The 17,965-nt window shown below is 50.0% G+C and overlaps 1 protein-coding gene across 1 annotated transcript; it reads left to right on the forward strand.

Moving 5' to 3' along the window:
* The first annotated feature begins 1,522 nt into the window (after positions 1-1,522).
* LOC108405662 (cytochrome P450 2B4-like) lies at positions 1,523-14,915 on the forward strand. Its single transcript, XM_017673928.3, has 9 exons — positions 1,523-1,780; positions 6,201-6,363; positions 6,509-6,658; positions 8,083-8,243; positions 9,844-10,020; positions 10,444-10,585; positions 11,782-11,969; positions 12,151-12,292; positions 14,272-14,915. Exons 1-9 carry the CDS (start codon positions 1,610-1,612, stop codon positions 14,460-14,462), a joined length of 1,485 nt encoding a protein of 494 aa, XP_017529417.1. The 5' UTR covers positions 1,523-1,609; the 3' UTR covers positions 14,463-14,915.
* The last annotated feature ends 3,050 nt before the right edge of the window (positions 14,916-17,965 follow it).

Raw genomic sequence — 17,965 nt, forward strand, 5'->3', positions numbered from 1 at the left:
TTTTATAACTAAAATTAGATTTTTAATTTTAATTATTTCTACTATCCCTATTTCAAGTGCTTAATACCCACCTGTGGCAAGTGGCTACCATGTTGGACAATGGGACTCTAACCTGCTGTGTGACTTTGGGTAAAACTCTCCACCTCTCTGTGCTTCATTATCCCTATCTATCAAGTGCATATGACAACAATACCCACCTCAAAGGGTGAGGCTGAGTGAGTTACTCTGTTTGAAGCACTTGATGCTTCCCCATCAGTGATTCTTGGGGCTGGAATCAGACCCAGGGTCAGTGCCAGATCACACTGCACAGTGGCAGCCAGGACCTGGGGTCAGGAAAGTCCACGGTGGCATCTCTCCCAGGTCAGGAAAGTGGAGGTTCCACCCCTGCGTTCCAGATGTCAGGGTTGTCAGTCCACTCCTCTCGGGTTGGTGGCATATGACTCAACCCCCAGGGTCAAGGTCCTGGGTCCAAAGAGGGGTTTGCCTAACATTGCCTAACATTTCAGAGGAGAGAGACAGAGAGGTGGGAAGCCGGACCCAGAGCACAGTAGGTGGACAAGGACACATTCATCCATGTATTCAGCAGATACGGCCTGAGACTGCCAGGGTCTCAGAGTGATGATGGAGACAGATGTGGGCCAGGTGGACATCAATCAAAAATGAACGCTGACTCTGTGCTCCTGGAGTCAGCTAGCATCTAAAGGCAGAAACAGGGACAATGAGTCAGGAGAGATAGCAAGAGACAGAGAGACACACACACATGCAGATTATCCAGAGAGGGCCCGAGAAATGTCCTGCTCTGTGAGGACAGAGCCCAGAGGCAAGGTGAGGACCACCCCGAGGACTCAAATCTCCACCTGCCAGGTCTTAGTCTCTCTGTCTCTCTCCACCTCTGATTCCCACCTGTTCTGGTCTGTGTCTCTCTCTGCTCCTGTTTCTGCCACCAGCCCCATCTGTGGCTGTCACAGAATGGGGGGTGGAAGGAAGGACGACTGGAGAGAGAGACACCAAGCACCCGATGGCCCCACAAAGACAGGCGCCGGGGCTGCGCACACACAAGCATGCACACTCACATACAGGGCCATTTGCCACTAGCACCACCACGTCAACACAAACACACGTGAGCCCACCTAAATACACACATGCCTGCGTGCAACAATTATACATGATCACACACTGCCTCAGACACAGTAACACATTAGCACATCAGCATGTTCATATACATACAAACACCCCTCCACATGTAAAAATCACAGAAGCACACACAGATGTTGCAGGCAAGCATGGACAAAAGTCTAACACCCAAACATGACCAAGAAAAGCAGTTTTGAGTTCACTTGTCCCCACAGAAGTAAACACAAGTATGGTGTGTGCACACACCCATTCATGTGGACCTTGGTATCTGTGCCAAGGTTTCTGCCAACGTCTAGGGTTACCTGACTAGGAAGTGTGGGACGCCTAGGACTTCTCTTTCAAGTTCACACTCCTGGACAATGATGAAGGGGTGGCAGGGAACTGATGAAGTTACACAACTGCTTGCGGAGGTAGTTTCCAGATAAAAGGCCCAGCTCAAGGCTGCAGTTGGGTAGAAGGCAGCAGGGCGTGGATCATGGAGCTCAGCGTCCTCTTCTTCCTTGCTCTCCTCCTGGGACTCTTGCTTCTCCTGGCCAGGGGCCACCCGAAGGGCCATGGCCGCCTCCCGCCAGGCCCCCGTCCTCTGCCCTTCGTGGGGAACCTTCTGCAGATGGACAGAAGAGGCTTACTCAAATCCTTCATGAAGGTGAGATGCAGGTGACAGAGTCCCAGCGTGGCTCCTGCCCCTGTACTTGGGGAGCACTCACTAGGAGTGAGACGGCCTTCCAGGATCCGGGGTGGGGTGTGTGAAGGGTGGTGAGTGAGGGTCCTGGAGCTGAGCAGGGTGGAGGATAGTCAGATAGAAAGAGGTGTGCCTGCTCCGTTGAGGTGTGTGGGCACTGTCCCTGGAGTGGGCAACCGGGCACGAAGAGGCATCTGGGAATGAGCCCTGAGAATAGAATTTCATACTCTTCTGCCACCCTGTGTTGCATCCCTGGGTAACTGCCCCCCACTGGGAGAAAGAGAAAAATGGGTTGATGGCACCAGCAAGCAGGTTTCTCCTCTGCCAGCCAAAGAGAGCACACAGCGGGCTCATGTCAGGACCTGGACAATGGGGAGGTGGGAGGGAGAGCAGGATGGGGAGGCCAGGGGCAGGTGCTCACCAGGGTGCACATTAATGCTGTGTGGTAGCTGACACCATGGAGTGTTTACTAGGCTCTGTATCACTGCTTTCCAGATCTGATTTTGTGTTTGGTATCTGTTTATTTGCTAATAATGTCATCTACGCCCATGAACCTGTGGAGGAACTGGCACACTGATGTAATTTCCAGCCGCCCTGTGCTGCTCCATGCCCCCCAAACTCTATGGCAACCACAGTTTTGAGTCTTGGGCTTGCCCTTCCTTTGCTTTTAATCGAGAGTTTTGTCACATACCGAGAGGCCCCAAGTATGTATTACTTAGTTCATTGTCTTCAATGCATCACTAGGGTACCATGCTTTTGGGTAAACTCCTGAACTTATTTTCTTCACTCAGAATTATGTGGCCGGGTTTTATCTGTATTGTGGGAATTCATTAGGTCTCATTTACAACACTCTGTGGGCTCGGTAAGGTACTATCCCCATCTTATAGATAAGGACAGTGAGGCTCAGCCTGGGGAAGTTACTTGTTCACAGAGGGGACGCTGGGGCCCAGCTGGGGTCTCTTCACGTCCAATGCCTCATAGACTGAAGCTGCCTAGAAATGTGAGGGTCACTAGACCCTTTGAGAATTCGATGAAGGCTGGGAGTTCCCTTCCCTCCAAATATCCACATCCATTTTTGCATAAAATGTTGAGAATTCCAGACTCAATAAAGCTCTTCCATGGCCCTCCAAGGACCCTCTAAGTGTCCGTGACCTCTACTATCATTGCATCTCTGTGGAGAGAGAGATAAATCAGTTAAGAGAGGGAGGGGGGTGCATATGGGATAGTGGGTGTCATGGTGAGGTTGATGGGGTGGCGGTACTGGTCCTCCATTCACCAATATGCTCCCCAATCTTTCTGCAGTCAGATGTCTGCTTGTGTTTCACATTCAACTCTCATTCATTGAGCCTCAGTTTCCTCTTCTGTAAAATGAGGTGGTGATGGGTAAGGATGTGTGCTCCCAAGATTGTTGTGAGGATCAGAGGAGATATTTCATAGAGCCTGGTGTATAGTAGGCAGACTTGTCAAATGGCAGCCACATACTTTGTCTTTTAACAATTAGTAGAAGTTTATCATGCACACGTCAAGAAGATAGTTGCAGACCGAAGCACTCAAACCAAAACACGGAACGAGGCTCAGGGGTATGTTGTTCTAAGGCAGCTTCTATAGTGAGAAGGCAGTGACTATTTTTCACCATGATTGGTTATAACATTGGAATTCTCTCAAATGATAGGGTGTTGAGTGGTTAGATTAAATCAACCTTGGGAAACAGTTTTAAGTTTTGCTTATGGTTTCCAGAGGCAGAGCAAGCAATGATCCAGGTACAGTTAGTCTTTCAAAAAAAGCTAAATTAAACTTTGTGTGACTAGATCGGCATTATCTGCTCAGAGAATTTTCAGGGCTGGTCCCCATTTGTGAGCCTGTGTTCCACACTTACGGCACATCTCATTTCCAATTAGCCCACGTCTTAGGTGCTCAATAGTCACTTGTGGCTACTGTGTTGGACAGCACCATACTAATTAGCAATGTAAATAAAATTAGTTAATATCTGTGTAGTGCTTTGTAGGTTCTGAAGTTCTTTTGATATGTAAATCTCATGTTAGCCTGGATGGGTGGATCTTATGTGTAATTCACCCAAGGTGGTCAGCCAAGGAGTGCCAGTGAACACTGGGTACTCAATCCTTGTCTTCAAACGTGGGCACTTTCTCTTCACTTCCTTTTCTAAACAAGCAACACAAAGGGAAACATTAATATTATCATACCTATGGGTGCCAAGGCTCAGGGCACTAGTGCTAAATGCACAAAAAGTCACTGTTCTTTCAAAATCCACCTACCATCGCCTCTCCTCCAAAAATCTTGCCCAGTTCAGTCCCACCTGAAAAATGGCAACTATTTTGATCCCCTCACTCATTTATTCACTCATTCAGTAGTTATTTCCTGGGCAACTTCTGTGTGCTGGGGAATATTCTAGGCATTGATGATGTGGCATTGGACATGGCATACAAAATAAACCAATAAGGAAATATTAGGTTAGACGGAAGCTATGATGAAAATAAAGCAGAGTGCTATTCTAGAAAGTGGTAGGGCTACTTTAGGGTGGGCGGGGGTGAAGGCTCGGTCTTGCTTTGTTTCTGAGCAGAGGCTCTGAAAGATGCAGGAGGAAGACATCAGAGAGAGGAAGCGTTGGTGCAAGAACCTTGAAGCAGGAGAAAGCTCAGCATATTTGGGGGACAACATGGAGGCTGGGTCTGCGTGAGCAGAGGGGTGCGTGGGAGCGGGAGCTGGGTGAGGGGATGGGGCCACTTCATGTGGGGCCCTGTGAACTGCAGTGGGGATGTCAGATCCTATTCTCAGCTAAGTCAGAGTGCTGGAGGGTTTGGAGCAAGTTAGAAATACTATTTAATTTACATTTTAATAAGATTACTCTTGCCCTAGGTTGGGGTGGGTCGTGAAATGATTGTAGTGGAGACAGGGAGACTGCGGAGACCAGCTCCACAAATCAGCTGAACCTGAGTGGAGTGGAGGAGGAGCTTTAAGAAAACAGAGAAAGATACAAGAAAGGCACAGAAACCAAAGCTGAGATCAGGAGGTTCACTGCCTGCTGATGGCAGACAAGTGATGCAGTTTATTTTCTGAGCACCACTTATATACCCAGGCTCATAATGATGTCACTTCTGGACTGATCTCATATCAGGTGATCTCATATCCCGTGTAGTTGCTTCTGTTTCCGGTGATCTCACTTCTTGTTGATACCATTCCCTGGAAATATCACTTCCGGTGATATTACATCCTGTAACTGGGTCTGGTGATGTCGCTTTCAGGGTGACCTCACTTCCAGGGTGATATTGCTTCTGGACCTCCACAGGAGACCAGTGAAGGGGCTTGGCCAAGGTCAATGTGAGAGATTTTCCAGTAAACAACCTTTTTACGATTTTAAGTCAACTTTTCAGTGAGGTTTAACATCGCCCTAAAAAGTGCACAAATCTTAAGTGTTCAGCTCAGTGAATTTTATGAAATGAACACACTCATGTAATTGACTTACAGATAAGTAACAAACATGGCCTGTCCCCAGAATCCCCCTCATGTCCCTGTCCAGCTGCTCCTCTGCCACTATCCTGACACCACAGATTCATGTTACCTGTGTTTGAACTTCATATAAATAGAGTTATGATGTATGGACTCTTTTGTGTCCAGCTGCTTTAGCTCAATGTTACACTGGGAGTTTCATTCATGTTGTTGGCTGTAGTAATGGATTGTGCCTTTTCATTGCTGCATAGAATTCCATGGTATGAATATATCACTATGTATTTATTCTTTGTCTTTGTTGCTGAGCATTTTATTGATCAGTCTTCCTTGTTCGTTTTTTTGTTTTGTTTTGTTTTGTTTTTTGGTGAACGTATGTGTTCATTTTGGCTGGGATGTATGTGGGAATAAAGTCACTGAGTCGCTGAGTATACATACTTTCAGCTTCAGTAAATATTGCTGAGCTGTTTCCCGAGTGGCTGTACTGATATCGTGATTTTTCAGATTTCATGATTACCCTTAGGGGGCCGTCACTTTTCTTTCATGTCTACGGAATGGGTGGTTCAGGATAGTTCTCCAGGGAATTTGGCAGGAGGCAGGTAGCAGGTCAAAGTTGGGTCACAAGAAGGATGATTCTTTAGCTGTGATGTTGGGAGGATCTGGCCAGATTTAAGGGTATGTGCAGGGGTGATATTAGAGATATTTAACCATCTGTACTGCGTAGGGCACCAATCACATGGACCCTGGCTGGGTGGTGGGTTAACCCTTTAGTTGCTGCATTCTGGAAGGGGAAAGACAGCCTGGAGTGGAGTGCCTTGGGGACAGCAGCTAATTACCAATCTGTGTCTAAGTGTTTTAATGGTTTAACATGGGGGTTGGCATACTGACTAATAGCAACCCTGGGTATGTGTATGCTTGGCAGCTCCGAGAAAAATATGGGGATGTCTTCACGGTGTATCTGGGACCAAGGCCAATAGTCATGCTTTGTGGGACAGAGGCCCTGCGGGAGGCCCTGGTGGACCAAGCTGAGGCCTTCTCTGGCAGAGGGAAAATCGCCATTGTTGACCCAATCTTCAAGGGATATGGTAAGGGACTCAGAGTCACAGGGATGGGACAAGATGGAGAATGGAGCTTGGGGAGGGTGAGCCTGGGAAGGGGAGGTAAGGGGTGGGGAGGGACCCAGAGTCTCCTTCCAACTTCTCTACACCCTGTGCCTCCTCTACCCCCCAGGTGTGATCTTTGCCAACGGGGAACGTTGGAAGGCCCTCCGTAGATTCTCTCTGGCCACCATGAGGGACTTCGGGATGGGAAAGCGGAGCATCGAGCAGAAGATTCAGGAGGAGGCTCAGTGTCTGGTGGAGGAGCTGCGGAAAACCCAGGGTGAGCCCAGGGGCGTGGGTAGGAAAGGAAGACAATGAAACCCGGAGAGATGCAGGGTGCAAAGCAAAGAAAGGGGTATCCGCAGGCAGAGAAAGAGAGGTAGAGAGAAAAGACAGAGCCTGGGAGACCGTAGGACAGAGGGACCGGGACAGAGAGAGGGGCATAGAGACGGTCAGAGCCTGGTGGGAGAGGGGCACAGGAGCTGGAGGGAGCCGACGCGTGGCACGGAGGACGACTCAGACATAAATGAAGAGCAGAGGGCTCTGCACTGTCCTCAGGGAAACCAGCTTAGGGGTTAATTGTATCTAGTAAAGGCAAAACTAGGATTTATATAAAGTGAAAGCAAAAAGAGAAAAGGGAAAACTAAGGACTCTGAAAATGAGGAAGTGTGTTTTCCTTCCCTCGGGTGAACTGATCGCAGGCCGGCAGTGGGCGAGGGAGGCAGTCGGGGTGTACTGCTCTGGTCCTGGGTGCACTGGCAAAGAAGCCCTTTTGTCTGTTCCTGGATTCTCCATAAACAGCTGTTTATGAGACCTGAGGGGGTCAGGGTCCTTTCTTAAGAGGCTGGGGGACATAGTGTAGAGGCTGGAAGGGAACGTAGGAGGCAGAGACATAGGGAGCAATAGAAGAATAGGGACAGAGGACTGAGAAAGGCAGGAGGGAACAGGGTGACACAGACAGAGAGACAGAGAGGGAGAGACGGAGGGACCCAGACAAAGAGGGAGAGCAGAGGGCACTCGGAGGGGCAGCAAGAAGCCGAGGCAGAGAGAAACCAAGGCAGGGAAAATGGGAGGCAGAGGGGCTTGGGAAGGGTCAAGACAAGACGGACAGGTGACACCCACAGAGACAGGCCGCACTGACCGTGCACCTGGTGCTCCTGGGCTCTGAGGATGGAGTCTGGCATGCGCGACTGACTAGCAGGTGCAGAGGGGTTCCCTGAGGGCCAGAGAGCCCTAGAGGTGGAGAGGAGAGGAGGGCGAGGCAGAGGGGCGCTTGTGACAGATGCAGCACTTGCTCTGCGTGCCCCCGGCCCCTGGGACTGCACTCTACCGGCTTCCAGAGTCAGAGCTGGGGCCTGGGTGGGGGGGACAGGTGCAGTGGCTGACCTGCTTGGATCTGAATCCTGGCTCCAGGGAGTAGTAGCTGGGGATCCCCGGTCAAACGACTTAACCTTTCTGTCTGCCCAGCTAGGAAATGGGGATAACAGAATCACACCTTCCTCACAGGCTTAATGTGAGAATTCAATAAAATTATATGTGTAGTGCTCAGAATAGGGCCCAGCCCGTCACATAGGCTACTGAGTGTTGGCTGTTGACATTACTGTTTTCCTTATCATTACCGAGCCTTGGAGGACACAGGGATGGAGCAGCAGCCAAATGCTCCCCGGTCTGTGTTCCATGACCTGTGCCTCCTTCTTCTCCTAGGAGCCCTCAAGGACCCCACCTTATATTTCCACTCCATTACCGCCAACATCATCTGCTCCATTGTCTTTGGAGAACGCTTTGACTACAAAGATCCCAGGTTCCTGCGGCTGCTGGACCTATTCTACCAGACCTTCTCGCTCATCAGCTCCCTCTCCAGCCAGGTCAGGGGGAGGCGGAGGGAGGGAGGACATGAGGGGACAGCCAGGGCAGCTTAAGGAGACATCTGCACCGGGGGCCCCAAAAATGCAGCTTTGGGCTGGAGGAAGGGCGGAGACAACAGGAGAGAAGGATCCCGAGACCTTTAGGGAGTACGAGACGTTGAGACAGAAGCTGAGAGACTGTGTGAAAAAAGGGGAGGAGGGAGGAAAGAGAGTCAGAGAATCAGAGAGACTAACAAAGGAGGGCTTGGAAGGGAAGGCAGAGATAACAAGAGGAAGGGCCGAGATAAAGAGATCCCAGGAGACAGAGTTGAAGACGAGAGAGAGAGAGAGAGAAAATGAATCAGACTCTCAGGCTCTCTATCATCTGTCCCGGATTCCTCTGAATCTTTGCCTCTGTCTGCAAGGTCCCTCTCTTGAAGAAATTCCAGCATCCATGAAAATAAGGAACCACGTTTCTTCATTTTCCCTGTTTCTCCTCCCTTTTCCTGATTTTTAAAAAATGCCTCCCAGGTTATAAAGTAATACGCTCTTCATTTATTGTTTATTTATTTATTTGATATTAAAGTATAACTTCAATATTGTATACAATATTGTATTGGTTTCAACTATGCAACACAGTGGTTTGACAGTTATCTACATTATTACATGCTCACCCCAACTAATGTAGTTACTATCTGTCTGTCAACATAGAAAGATATTAGAATATTATTGACTATATTGTCTATGCTGTACTTTGATATCCATCACTAACTTAATATGCCCCCTTTGAAAATAACATAATAAAGTCCTCTTTCTTGACTAACCTGGAAATACCCAGTTGTATATTAAGTTGAAACAATTAAACTGACTGCAGAATGGTATGCTTTGCTATCGTTCTTAGCCAGGAGAATATGTCAGATCTGCACATAGGACTGTCACAACGACAAACTCCCACGACCTTCTACTGGAGTGTCGGAAAGGGGCCCAGGTGTTTGCAACTAGCCCAACAGCTGATTTCAGTTTTTTTCCTCTCAGAGAAAACCATGGAGAGAGAAAAGTCTGGAAGGAGACCCACCAGTTAGCAATGATTATCTCTAGGAGGAGGCATTAGGAAGGAATTTTACATTGTACTTTATGTGCTTCTGCATTCAGAACAATAAAATATGCTCCATAATAGATCAGTAGTCTGAAGTAGCCAGTAGACTCATCTGCGTAAGCATCACGCTGTCTGTGCCTGACAGAGCAAGGGCGATGGGAACAGTGGAAAGAGTCAGAGAGAGTCTGCACCAAACAGACCGGCGGAGGTAACAGAAGCACAGAGAGGCGATGGGAAGGAGAGACACGCCGAAGGAAGGGATGGTGGAAAGGGGAGAGGCAGAGAGGTGGGTCAGAGACCAGCAAAAGGACTTGAGGATGAGGGAGGGAGATGCAGAAAGAGAAATGAGTGAGCATAAGAGATCAAAGGAGACACAGAGTCAGTGAGTGAGGGACTCAGATACAGAGAGACAGGGACAAAGACATAGAGACAGAGACAGTGAGAGAAACAGAGACAGAGGGAGACAGAGTTTCCCCTCTGAGGTGCGAGGGCCCAGGAGGGCCTCACAGCCCCTTCTTTCCACAGATGTTCGAGCTCTTCTCCAACTTCTTGAAGTACTTTCCTGGCACGCACAGGCAAGTCTACAGAAACCTGCAGGAAATCAACACGTTCATTGGCCACAGTGTAGAGGAACACCGCAGAGCCCTGGATCCCAGTGCCCCGAGGGACTTCATCGACACCTACCTGCTCCGCATGGACAAAGTGGGCCTGGGAGAGGGCAGTGGGCGGGGCGGGGCGGGGGGAGAGGGGTGCAGAGTGGGAACGAGGGGAGGGTGGGAGGCAAGCGGAAGGGGACGGAGGGGAGATGAAAGGAAGGAGAAAGTAGGGAGGAGAGAGTCAGGAATACAGACCAGGGACAAAACACCGCAACGGGTGGGGAGGCCCACACAGGCAGGAAGAGGCTGGGTGAGGAAGAGGCAAACGCCCAAAGAGATGCAGAGATGGACGGGAACAGAGCCAGGTAGAGTGAAGAGAGGCGGAAAGAGACAGCGAGAGTGGGGCCCGGCTGGGCATAGGCAGGAGAAGCGAGCCAGTCGGTGGGAGACCCAGCAACAGGTGGAGGGCGCTCGGACAGCAGGCGGGCAGCGTCCCCAGCTGCCTGACACGCACCCTCCCCGGGCGCAGGACAAGGACATCCCCGACAGCGAGTTCCACCACAAGAACCTCATCCTCAACACGCTCGCGCTCTTCTTCGCCGGCACGGAGACCACCAGCACCACCCTCCGCTATGGTTTCCTGATCATGCTCAAATACCCACACATTACAGGTGGGCGGCTGGGGACAGCCCATCCAGGGGGCGCTTCTCACCCCTTTTTGTGTCACGTGCAAGTGCAACTAGGGGTCTTTCGTGAATGGAAGAGGCAGAGATCTACTCTTATACCAGGAGCACTGCGAGTTTCGAATGAGCCCCCAAGTAAGCCAGCCCTGTTGGTGGCTGGACGAATGAAGAATCCGTCAGTCTGTTCGCCCACCGTTTCCTCTGATGACTTAAAGATCATCCATCCACCCAACCATTCATCTGCCTGTCCTTTTACTCATTAATTAACTTGTACACTCGGATTCTTTCATCTATGATTCATCCAAGCACGTACACTTCCATTCTTTATTTGGATTAATTGGTTCATCTGTTGATCCTTTGCATCCATCTGTCCTTCTATGAACCAGGTTTCACTTCTTAATCCTTCCATTGGTCAGTCTTATGATTCATCCTTCATCCATCTAGCATTCATTTAACAATTCAGTCATTTATTCATCCTTGATTTATTCATGTCTCATTCAGTCTATCCACCCATTTATTCCTTTACCTATTCCTTCACTAATTTATTCATTCACTTGTTCCTCCATAAATCTAGTTATCTATCCATTCAGGTGGTTTATGGACCATTTGCTAATTAATGATCCATTAATTAATCTCTATAAGTACATACATATATCCATTCATTAATATTCTTGCATTTATTAATCTTTCCATTCGTGCATTGACCCATTGATTGATGGATTCATTTAGTTATTTATTCAGGTGTTCATGTGTTAATTTATTGATCTACTCTATTGTTATATTCCTGACGACCTAGCACAGAGCCTCAACTATAATAGACACACAACAAATCATTTTCTACTCATCTTAGAGGGGGAATTATAATAGACTCATAGCCTTGAGTTCTTGATTGGAAATTCTATGCAAAATTGTGATACGAGTGTGTGTGTGTGTGTGTGTGTGCATGCGTGTACTTACCTGTGCTGGTGGGGAGATAATCCATAACATTCATTAAATTTCAAAGGGTGAGAATTCTTGCTTCTTTACACTCCCCCCTCACCCCACTCCAAGCTGGTTTCTCTGAAAGGTGTCAATAATCTAACCCTTACTATAAATTGTTCCCAGCGCATTAGCACATAGAAAACAAGGTCCCTGCTGAGATGCTTCTTTAAAGTGAGGCTTACTGGTCCCACTCTTCTTTGCAGAGAAAGTTCAAAAGGAAATTGACCAGGTGATCGGCCCACATCGCCCTCCAGCACTTGATGACAGAGCCAACATGCCATACACTGATGCAGTCATCCACGAGATGCAGAGATTTGGGGACCTCATCCCCCTTGGCGTGCCCCACACGGTCATAAAAGACACCTACTTCCGAGGCTACATCATCCCCAAGGTGAGGCCAGCCGGGTCCTGAATCTTGCCTGTGTGGGCATCCGGGTTCTAGTCATCTCTGAACTTGACCTCTTTGTGGTTTTATCACTGGGGCCCTCTTCTTCTGTTTGTTTTGTTCGCTTTTGGGGAGTGGGGTTGGGAAGGGAATGGCAATATCTTTCCATCTTGTGACTCTCCTTCAGGATACTGAAGTATATCCCATCCTGAGCTCTGCTCTCCACGACCCACTTTACTTCGAAAAACCAGACTCCTTCAACCCTGACCACTTTCTGGATGCCAATGGGGCACTGAAGAAGAGTGAGGCTTTTGTCCCCTTCTCCATAGGTAAGCTGGACCCAAACTCCCTTTCCTAGGCACCAGAGTGCAAGTGCCATTCCCAGCTTGAGGCAACAAGGAGAGGTCTTTGTTTATTGAGCAGTTAGTATACGCAATTGGCTTAACTGTGTTAACCCACTCCATCTTCACTACAACCATAGAGGCTGCTGGAGAATTAAGATCATGTCCCATAGACATATCTTGGTAAGCTGGACCTTGGGAAAGTATTTTAACCTCCCCACACCTCAGTATAAAATATCTGTGGAGCACTACTCTGAACCCAGTGCTCTTTTCGAGACTGAAGGTAGTGCTTTCGTTAAGTCACAGAGACACAATTCCTGCCCCAGGAAAAGGTCAATCAGCAGCGGAGATGGGCTTCCAACAAATGGTCACAAAATAATACCTCATTAAATTAACTGATGTTTGCCATATGCTTAGAACTGCTGGGCACAAAGAAAGAGCTTTGGAGCAATTACTATTATTATAATTAATCATTATTGTGATAAATGCTCTAATGGGCCTTTGGGAGCTCAAATAGGAAGTCCTGACTACCTTGGAAAGTGTACCTGAGGAGCCCAGAGTCAAGTCCCTAGTTTTGATTTCCATCAGTGACTTTGGTGGCCCAAGGCTCCTGGCTCTGCCCCGTGCAGTGGCCTCCTCTCTCACGTCACCTTATGTGACAGCTGGGGGACACGCAGGGCGGTGGGACGGGGGTCAGTTCCTCCATTCAATTCCTGCTGTAAGTTTAGAGTGAGGCAGAGATGCAGAGAAACAAGGACAGAGACAGTCAGATGAGGACAGAGGGAGTGAGAAGCAGAGAGAGGGAGAAGGAGGAGGAGGGAAAGGAGGCGAAGAGGGAGAGAGAGAGCATAAGAGAGGGAAAAACCCAAAGCGACATGAACGGAGAAGAAGAAACAGCGAAGGAGAAAATCCGTATCTGTAGAGGGAGGTGAAAAATGAGAGAGGTGCAGACAGAGTCAATCCACAGAGACAGAGACAGGGAGTTGAGATTGAAGAAAGCAGAGAAAAGAGGAGAGAGAGAGAGAGACCATGCCCGACAGCGGGTGCAGACGGGAGGCAAGCCTGGGCAGCCTGCCACGGGCAGAACGAAGGACCAAGCAAGCCAGAGGTGTTAGAGCCCAAGGGGCTGGGACCCATCCCTGGAACCTGAACAGCCTGCCCCACGCTGTCAGCGGGCAGATCAAGACGCCCGGAGGTCAAGGAGGAGCCGTCTGCGCCTCTGCCTTTCCCGACTCCCTGCGGCCCTCATTCCTCCCCAAGCCCTTGGTTTGTGACCGATGGTGGTGGGGGTGGGGGGCTCCGTACACCTCAGAATCCGCAGGAAGCCATGGACTCCAGTCTCCTGTGCCTCAGCCCCACTCACAATTTTATGTACAATTTGGGCTTTTATTTCCCCAGAACTCTTAAAGCCCACGGCTCTCAGGCTGACATAAGAAGACAACCTTCAGCCAGACAAGCACATGCCATGCCAGATATACCCACACACTCTGCACCGCACACACCCAGAAACAAACAAAGCAATAACTACACCCACAGAATCCTTAGGACGGGCCAAATGCTTGTCTAAGAACTTTTACAAATATTAACGGCTTTAGCATCACAATAGCCCTATGGGAGAGGTATCATTCTCCCCATACTAGAAATGAAGGACATTAAAAACGCTGTCAGAAATATGCACACACCTACACATGTGGAGACAGATACGCACGCACTTCCAACCAGAAGCAAACGCTTTGGAAATCTAACAGAAGCTACGAAATCTCTCCTGGAAAAATGGGCAAGCACATCCACCCAGAGATTGGCATCCGGGCTTGGGAACCCCTTTAAACATCCACCCTGAACGGCAGGTTAAAGGCCAATCCCGTGCAAACTGGTCACAATGCCCACAGGCGTCTGTCTCTGGGATGGGAGGGGGCAAAGAATGCCTGTTCGCCCCCCACCCACATTGGTGCCCTCTGTGCCCACAGGGAAGCGCATTTGTCTTGGTGAAGGCATTGCCCGCAACGAGCTATTCCTCTTCTTCACCACCATCCTCCAGCAATTCTCAGTGGCCGGCCCGGTGGCTCCTAAGGACATCGACCTCACACCCCGGGAGAGTGGTGTGGGCAAACTGCCCCCGACATACCAGATCCGCTTCCTCCCCCGCGGAGGGGGCTGAGGGAAGGGAGTCAAAGGATGCCAAGGTCTTGAAGTATCCGCAGAGAAGGCCCCTTGACAGTCTCCGTGTCCTCCCGCTCCCAGAGACCTGTTACTTCCCCTCCTTCGCTGCTACCTCCCTGGGGAAGTCCCCTCTGCGGCCTCGCAGCTCTTCTGAAGACCTGAGGAGGAGGTGTTTTCCTTTCCTCTGTTCATAGGTGTTTATTTAGGAACTGGGACTGAAAGGGGAACCATGGCTCAGGATCTGTGCAGGTCTGCCTCCCAGGCCACGGCTCACCCGAGGGACCTCCCCCTTGCCCAGAACAACCGCAGCCTCCACTAATCAACTCCTGGCACTCCATGACCTGGGCGTGCATGATCTCGCTTGGATCCTCCTCCTCACAGTAGCCCCAGGTGGTGGGTATGACGGTTATGCCCATTTTAAAGATGAATAAACAGAAGCCAGGCAATAGCATCCGTTGCCCGAGATCATATGGCTAGTAAATGGAGGGGGGAGGTTCATGCTCTGTCTCCCCAGCTCTTGAACTCAAACTCCACCACATCCCTCCCCACAATACACATAGACTTTACAATTAAGGTGAAATTCACATAACATAAAATTGACGATTTTGAAGTGTATAATAATCCAGTGGTATTTAGTTCAAACACAGTGTTGTGCAACTGTCACCTCAATGTAGTTGCAAACATTTTCTGCAGCCCAGAAGGAAACCCCATACCCATGAGCAGTACTTCCCATTCTCCCTTCCCCTCAGCCCTGGCAAACACTAGTCTGCTCTCTGCCTCTACGGATTTGCCTATTCTGCATATTTCGTGGAAATAGAATCTCATACAGTATGCAATCTTTTTTTTTTTTTTTTTTATGTTTGGGTTAATGTCTGGAGTCTCTAGTCTGTTCCACTGGTCTGTGGCTCTGTTCTTAGTATGTGATCTTTTGTGTCTGGCTTCTTCCACTTAGCATCATATTTTTGAGGGTCACCCACGTTGTACCTCCAGAGTCCTCCCACATCCCCCCTCTCCTTGCTTCTCCCTACTTCTTCCCTCTATGAAAAGACCTCCCCAGCCTTTGAGCTGTATGATTCTAAATTGGTGACTGGGACTCCCCGATCTTCTCCTTCAAATCCCTTGAGACTCAGATAAACATCCTTGGGACAGGTGGTCCATGCCATTTGAGTGTGACCCATTTATCGTCAGGTCGCTAGGGATCTTTCAGGAAGGTGAGAGCCGCAGGCCAACTCTGTGAAGGCAAAGCCACTGTTTTGCTTATCACTGTATTCTCAGCATCTGGAGCAGTGTGTGGCATGGCATACCAGGTTTAAAAATATTTGCTGAGGAATGAATGACTGGATGGATGGATGGATAAAACCGGCTACCCCAAACCTACCCAATGTGGAGCTAGGCTTCCCCCATCAGACCATGTCTCCTTTTCCATATCTCATTCTCTTCTGATGCCCAGACTAAATCCCTGTCCCCACTGAGTACAGGAGCCCCAAGTCTGCCTGCTAGCTATCCCCATGCCTCATGATGCAATGCCAGCTTCCAACAAAACTATCTCAGAGCCACACTTGTACTGCAACCATCCTGGTCCAGCCTCCACATGTTCCATCAGCTGGTACCACCACCCTTCCTTGAGGGGGACCTCTTCAAGGGCACTGTCAACCAAGATGGCTCCAGCCAGCCAGGGGCCAATAGGAAGCTGACTTTGGGACACCCGAGATTCAAAACTTCCTGGCCTCTGTCCCACCTGTCACCTCTGGAAAGTTACCAAGAACTGTGTCAAGGTGGATTCCCGGCATACCCTCTCCCACCGGGCACAGAGGAGAATCCAACAAGCAGAGAGCAGCCTGCCCTTTAGGAGGGACAGCAGGATGGGCGCCAGGCACAGTGGGAGCCGTGGCACTCTTGGCCATCTGCTGCTCACTGTCCTCACTGGCCTCCTCCTACTCTGGGGCTACCCCACCTCTCAAGGCCACCTCCCTCCAGGACCCTGGTCTCTGCCCTTCCTGGGGAACATTTTGCAAATAGACCACAGGGGCTTTCTCAAGTCCTTCCAGGAGGTGAGGTGGGAGGGGAAAAGGGTGGACAACAGGGGTGGGTGGATGGAAGGCAGCTCCCAGGTAGCAAGGCAAGCTTTGGGTGGGACTTCACAGGCCAGCGTGGGGGTTTCTTCTTCCAGCCATGATCTGGACCAATATGCCCACTACAGAAGCTTCTGGAATTCCTGTGAGAAGGAATGGAGGGAAGGCAGACTGGAGGGAGAGACTCTGATAGGCTTGAGGCTTTGAGCTCTGGTCCTTGGGGGCTGGCAGGGAGAGGTATCAGAGCTCAGAGGTGGGGAGCTTCAGTAATTCTTAAATTCCAAAACTGTGAGGGTTCCTGGGAAAGTGGAGGGAAGAGGATGCCAGGGCGAAGGAGGACGCCATGGGGTTCCAGTCTCTCTTCTCTCCTGATGGGGCAGCAGCCAGTAGGGTTCAGGTTGCCCTGGAAGGTGTGATCCAGGTGTGGGGGTGGAGACCCTTCTCTCTGCCTACACAGCTGCGGGATGTCTTCACGGTCTACCTGGGGTCCAGGCCTGTTGTCACCCTGTGTGGGTACAAGGCTGTGAGGGGGGCCCTGGTGGATCAGGCGGAGGCTTTCTGTGGCTGAGGGCACATTGCCATCAGTGACCCCACCTTCCAGGGATCCAGCGAGTGGGGAATGGGGGTGGGGCTCCAGGAAGGACAAGGGACCATCCCATGTGCCCCCCAGCCTCCCCTTCACGCCCCACTGATCAGGCGTGTTCTTTGTGAATGGAAAGTCTTGGAAGGCCCTTTGGCGGTTCTCTCTGGCCACCATGAGGGACTTCGGGATGGGGAAGTGGAGCATCGAGGAAAGAACCAAGGAGGAGGCTCAGCGTCTGGTGGAGGAGCTGCGGGAACTCCAGGGTGAGCCGTGGCTGGGGACAGGGACAGAGAAAGCCAGCGAGAGGACGGATGGGAAGAGACCCAGAGTCAGAGACATGGAGACACAGAGCCAGGGAGAGAGAGGAGACGGACAGAGACAGAAAAGGAGAAAGAGAAGGAGAGGCAGAGAAAGCTGACAGAAACAGAGAGCAGAGACAGACAGAAAAACAGAAAGTAAGACAGCAGGAAACTGAGGACGCTGACAAGGATCTACCCAGAAGCAGAATCTGCAAGGAAAAGACTTAGAAAAGGGAAAAGAGAAGTCGAGTCCAGGGAGAGACAGGGTGACAGTGAGGCCAAGGAGACAGGACACAAAGAGAGAGAATAGAGAGAAAGGGGTGAGTCCAGAGGCAGAGACAAGAGCAGAGAGAGACGCAGGGGTACCAAGAAAATCAGACCAAGACAGAGATGGAGGAAAAGAAGAGACACAGAACAGGAGATGCCCAGAAAGAAAAGCTGTGATGCAGAAGCCCAGGGAAAGCTGGCTACCAAGAGGAAGAGAAAGAAACCAACCGAACAAGCTCAGGTTCAACCCACCCAGGAGGACAATGCAGAGGACCCCCCC

Source organism: Manis javanica, chromosome 17 (assembly GCF_040802235.1).
Source record: "Manis javanica isolate MJ-LG chromosome 17, MJ_LKY, whole genome shotgun sequence".
Lineage (NCBI taxonomy): Eukaryota > Metazoa > Chordata > Mammalia > Pholidota > Manidae > Manis > Manis javanica.

What these genes read in the sequence shown, in the direction of transcription:
- LOC108405662 (XM_017673928.3), top strand. Translation starts at nt 1,610, where the DNA reads ATGGAGCTCAGCGTCCTCTTCTTCCTTGCTCTCCTCCTGGGACTCTTG. An exon ending in CAAATACCCACACATTACAG is followed by an intron (nt 10,586 to 11,781) that starts GTGGGCGGCTGG and finishes TCTTCTTTGCAG; the next exon opens with AGAAAGTTCAAAAGGAAATT. An exon ending in GAGGCTACATCATCCCCAAG is followed by an intron (nt 11,970 to 12,150) that starts GTGAGGCCAGCC and finishes ACTCTCCTTCAG; the next exon opens with GATACTGAAGTATATCCCAT.